Source organism: Jatropha curcas, chromosome 1 (genome assembly GCF_041381405.1).
Source record: "Jatropha curcas cultivar XTBG-Jc1 chromosome 1, XTBG_Jcur_1.0, whole genome shotgun sequence".
NCBI classification, from domain to species: domain Eukaryota; kingdom Viridiplantae; phylum Streptophyta; class Magnoliopsida; order Malpighiales; family Euphorbiaceae; genus Jatropha; species Jatropha curcas.
The window spans coordinates 4954634-4960389 of record NC_143151.1 but is presented as its reverse complement, the minus strand read 5'-3'; the positions used below and the strand labels follow the sequence as shown (position 1 = coordinate 4960389).

The 5756-nt window shown below is 34.1% G+C and overlaps 1 protein-coding gene across 1 annotated transcript; it reads left to right on the top strand.

Annotated features, from left to right (window-relative positions):
- The first annotated feature begins 1750 nt into the window (after positions 1-1750).
- Positions 1751-3854, top strand: LOC105628034 (uncharacterized). The gene is made up of 5 exons (XM_012209335.4): positions 1751-1960; positions 2082-2286; positions 2400-2647; positions 2947-3034; positions 3120-3854. The coding sequence occupies exons 1-5, from the start codon at positions 1952-1954 to the stop codon at positions 3659-3661; spliced, it is 1092 nt and encodes a 363-aa protein (XP_012064725.1). The 5' UTR covers positions 1751-1951; the 3' UTR covers positions 3662-3854.
- The last annotated feature ends 1902 nt before the right edge of the window (positions 3855-5756 follow it).

The window sequence follows — 5756 nt, the reverse complement described above, 5'->3', positions numbered from 1 at the left end:
ATAATTTGAATAACTTATTGCAATAGGTATCTATAGACACGTGTCAATAAAATGAGGATTTTGTATTAATATAGAATAGTTATAGTCTGCACAATAGTAAAAGCCGTGTTTTTTTTTTCTTTACTTTTTTTTTTTTAACAATTAATGTCTTTAAAACTATCGAATATTATTAATAATTTTAGTAGCGGTTAACTAGTATAGTAATTTTGTCAATTAGACGAGTTTCATTGGTCTTTTTACATCTAATAAAAAATATAAGGAGCGACCACAAAAGTATTATAAATTTGATGAATATTATTATTGAAAGAAGAGGGCTATTATTGCTGCGCAATAGACAATGTTATTTCGGTCTAACGAGTCTCCCATGTATAAAAAAAAATGGTCTAGTAACTCTTACTTTTTTATTAGTTTTTAGTTATTTAAAAATAACTTAAATATAAAATAATTTAAAAATTTTTAATTAATTATTATCAATATTAAATTTTGAGAATAGAAGTATATGAAATACTCGTTTAATCTCCTAATAGTTACTACTCTTTCCATCCATACATATAAATGGTTTTGAGAGTATTAAAGAGTAAATAATGATTCTTTTTTTTCAGTTTTACCCTTATATGTATTAAACATATAATTATTCATGATATGAGATAAGAGGCAATTTAATAAAATTAATGAACTTTTTATTATAATTTAGAGAAATTAATTATTTTTTTAATCACAAATAAACCGAGGCGTATAAATATGACATTAAAACTGTGAAAAAACAATGTGTTAGTGGTTACAAACTTACAATAACAATTCTTTTTAACCTCTCCGGTAGAGGGAGAGACAACACAAGAGTAAGAGAACAGCCACATCCTTTGCAAAAGGCCCAAAACCGTCTGCTCTTTGGGTTCTTTGTTTTTCTTCATTATAGTTGACTGATTCTGATTTAATTTTCGTTGTTATTTACAATTGGATATGCAAAACATTTAACTCTTCTTTGACACATAATTAATAACTAATATTACATTTGTTCCATAATACTTATTACATTTGAAATTTCATGTTCCTCGAGAAAACTATTAAATTTGTCTGAATTTCAATAAATTATTGAATAAATTAACTATATTATTCTTAATTTAATATAAATTATCTGAAAAAAATCATTAAATTGAAGTAATAATTATTGTTTACGTACAAAGGGTAAATATAAAAAATATATATTACTCCTTAAAATCACAAATGTGATAAGTATTTTAGAATGAACTATTTTTTCAAATATAATAAATATTATGGAACGGAGGCATTAATACAAATTTTAAAAATTAAAAAATATAATGGACGGGTACTATTAATTGTCATTAATTATTTAAAAAATAAAAAGCAGAATAACTAAAAAATTTTGGGTAAAATCTCAAGATCGTAAACAACACCAAATTATTCAACACATAAATGCAAATACAGACGAGAGAGAGAGAGAGAGCCAAAAAAGCCAGTTAAGGGATTCATTCAATACCCAAAAGGCCCAAACCCATCCGCCAGGAAATTGCACAGCCGTGGTTTCCTTTTGCCGTCTGAGGAAACCCTCTACCGCGTTTAGCAATACGACATAACTTCCATATTTCCGTATCATTATTTCACCTCACATCCACATCCTCATCCGTATCCTGTATTGTAGCAACGAACCAACCCCATTGCAGGAAACCACCCAATACCCCTTATAATACATTTATATACATACATCATAGCTGTATCATCATCATCATAAATGACTCCCATTATAATCATCATATACACAACTGCCTACTCCTTACTTTCTCTTTCTCCCTCAGCCTCTGTAAATAAATACCCCCGCACCGCACTCTTTTGTAACTCCTCCCCTGTTTCTCAGTTTCTCACTGATTTTTAAAAGTAAAAACCGTTCTCCCTCTTTTGTCTCTGGCTCTCTGTAATCTCACACAAGTTCGGAATGGGCAAGGTGAGAACAAGATAAAATCGAAGAAAAAAGGGTTTTGCTTTCCCTTTTTTTCTTATTTCCTGCTTGGAATTTAATGAATGCGTTTTCGAATTCTGAAGGGTATTTTTTTTTGTTGTTGCAGAAGAAGAACAACCATAACCATGACCACGGCAATGACAACTGCAATGAAGGAGGAGAGAAGCATGTTGAAGTACAGAAAAAGGAAGGAGGAGGTGGCGGTGGAGACAAGAAGGACGGGAAGAATCCGATGCCTGTGGTTCTTAAGATCGAAATGCATTGTGAAGGCTGTGCATCTAAGGTCATTAAATCGGCTCGCAAGTTAGAAGGTAAAACCTTCACTTGTTTTTTCTTTTATTTAGTCCAACAGAAGTAGTTCATTTTCTGGGTTTTCTTTGATTGGTTAAATGGGTATTGGGTTTTGTTTCTTCTTTGGTATTAGGTGTGGAGACCGTCAAAGCAGATACAGAATCAAACAAATTAACTGTTACAGGAAAAGTGAATCCTTCTCAGATTCGAGATATTCTCCACAAAAAAACCAAGAAGAAGGTTGAGCTTATCTCTCCTCAGCCCAAGAAAGAAGACGCTAACAACAGTAACAACAACAGCAAGAAAGAAGACAACAAGAAAGAAGATAACAAGAAATCCAATGACAAGAAACCAGACGCCGATAACAAGAAACCGAAAGAGGTAGGAGTATAGAACAAAAACCATTAATGGCCTTTCATTTTTCTTTATGGTTTTTTCTCAGTATGGCGCATTTTAGCAGTTGATCCTTTAAAATGCGCGTGTCTTTGCATGTTATACTAGTTAATTGCCTTTCAGTTCCAATTTCAAATCAGGAGTCTCGTCATAGGTATTTATTGCAAATTTATTTTCAGTTGGTAACAGTAGAGTCAAGTGGGAGAGAGAGAGAGAGAGAGAGAGAGAGGCGTATTTTAACAAAAATATTTTTTATTTGTTATTTATTTATTTTTTTATGTTGATAGCCACCGGTGACGACGGCGGTAATCAAGGTGGCATTCCACTGCTTGGGTTGCATCGAGAAGATTCAAAGGATTGTCTGTAAGACCAAAGGTTAGTTTATCATCTCTCGCAATTTCCGTTAACGGCGTTTGTTCTGTGCTGGAGTTTAAACATTAACGGCGTTATTGCACTACAGGTGTGCAGGAGATGACACTTGACAGGCAGAAGGAAACGGTGACAGTCAAAGGGACCATGGACGTTAAGGGGTTGACAGAGGCTTTGAAGGAGAGACTGAAGAGACCAGTTGAGATCGTTCCACCAAAGAAGGAGAAGGAAAAGGAAGCCAATGGAGGGGATAAAGGTGGCGAGAATGCCGGCGACGGAAGCGGGAAGAAGAAGAAAGGCGGCGGCGGCGGCGGTGATGGGAATGGTGGCGGGGGCGGCGGCGGTGATGCTGCAGCCAAAATGGAAGGGAATAGAATGGAGTATGTACCTGGATATGGATTTGGACCGGGTTATGGGTATGGTTACATGAGTCAACCTATGCCTGTCTATGGGAACGGGTACATGGGTCAACCTGTACCTGTTCCTGTGCCTGTATATGGAAACGGGTATATGGGACCGGCTCCTCAGCCTGTGTATGAGTACGGGTACGGGTATGGGCATGGACAAGTCCCGGGTTATCCAGTGCACATGAAGTTTAATGATGAGAACCCAAATGCCTGCTCTATAATGTGAGGTGAATTGAAGTGTTTTGAGGAGTTATTTACTTAATTAATAGAAGTGGGGAAAAAAAAAGCCTATTAAGTGTAAATAATGAAATAGAGTAGGGAGAAGGAAAGGAAGGAAGTTGGTTGGTTGGTTGGTTGGTGGATTACTGTTATGTTTTGCTTTCTTAATTTTTTATTAATATAATAGTATTTTCTCGTAAGTTTTGGATTTACGAAGTTGCGTATATATTTTATTAATATATATTCTATGTAAAAATTTTTAAATAAATATTAAGTACTAGTTTGGACTTGAGCATAAAGAAAATTGGAAATGTGTTTTCTTACAAAAAGATAGAAGTGCAATTAAGAAGGTTGGGGGGTTGATGAATGATTATATATTTTTGGGGAGACAGTGAAACAGTGGCAGAAGTTTCTGGTGTTCTCTGATTTTGTTAAGGAGTTTGTACCGTGTCCTGATAGTGAATAGAGGTTTTTGCTTTTACACTATGGGGGTTTAGCGTTTAGCCTTTGTGACATTTAACCACCACCCATTGAATGGTTTGGACACTTATTAATTATTTCAAACACTATAACGGTAATAGAATTTGATAGACTCTATGATTTTGAATGAACAAAAGTATTCATAATCTGGAAGATTCTTAATTGACATTAAAAACATAAAAAAAAAAAAAAAAAAAAGCAATCCATGCGCTTTTGGAAAGTCGCACTTCCCTTGTTAGTCTACTTACTCTTAAGCAAACAGGATTTACATAAATAAATTACAAAAATCCATGATTAAGATATTGTATAATAAATAAATTAAAGATTTGAGTGATTAACAGTTTGTATTTGTATGTGCATGTTCATGACTGCTAGTCCCAGATAAAAAAAAAATCTACTGTCGTTTAAGAAGAGTTTGATGCACTCCAATCATAAAAAGATGTTTCGAAAGAAAGAATTATTAATATGAATAGTTGATTGCTTGTATATGAAAATATGATATATAACAAATTCCTTTCTACATGAACCTTATCAATCCCTATCACAAAATTGGTATTAGTATTCAACATAACAACTTGAATCTGCAGAGCAGAGAGCAGAGAGAAGAACAGAAACAACAGAACCATCACCATCTCTTTGGCTTAAAAATTCAAACCAAATACAAATTCTTTTAACACTATTCTGCTAGACATGTCCTATCTTCCTTACATTACACTACCCACCACAAATATAGAATTACAATCCTTACTGTGTTTGTGCTATTGAGGTGACAAATGGGTCCCTCTTAATTTCAAGCACTTTTTTCTTTTCTTTTTTTTTTTTTTTTTTTGAAATTTATTTTATTTGAAAAAACTAATTTGGTTTTGTCAGTTACCAATTATTTAGTATATGAACCTGCGAACACGCCTGCCCTTATCTTAGGTGTCCTTATTAGTTGTCCTTAACTCCTTATGAGCTTTCAGAGGATGATTCTTGCACTGCACTACCCTTTTAGGGCCAATAGATAGTTTTTAATATTATATTTTAATAAATAAGACTCTAGTGAGGGTGTATGTTGTATTTTAGTATATCTCTACGAGTTTCCTGCTGTCCTGTTTTTTGGAGGGTTAGTTGTCCTATTGTTTCGGGGGCGGAAGGGAAGCTATGAGGAAGATGAAATGAGCAAATGTTAAGACTACTCCTAGCATTTTCCTCCAACTTTCCTGCCCAAAGGTGGTGGAGCCATAAGCATTGGACCTTTCATGCCAAAAAATAACTCCTCTTTCACTTGAACTTTTAATAGTTGGTTGAATTGCCCTAATCTTTAAGATCATGATGACTTTCCTACAACTACAAATAGGTGTCAAGATATCCCCTCTACACCCTTGACCATTTAGTGTATTTTGGCTCTCTTGCGCACTTTAGCATATAGCTAGAAAACACAACGTAGGGGCAGGGCTGGGCAGGGAAGTGGAAATTTTCTTTTACCCTATCCTTCCTTCTCCCTTTTGTTTAATTAAAGGAAAATAATGCATTTGTCTCTCATTTGGAGTTTGGTTTCCATTATATTTTGAAATATTTCATTTGATTAATCGATGAATATAATTAAACATTTATTTGATATTAATCCTTGTTTGGAACAA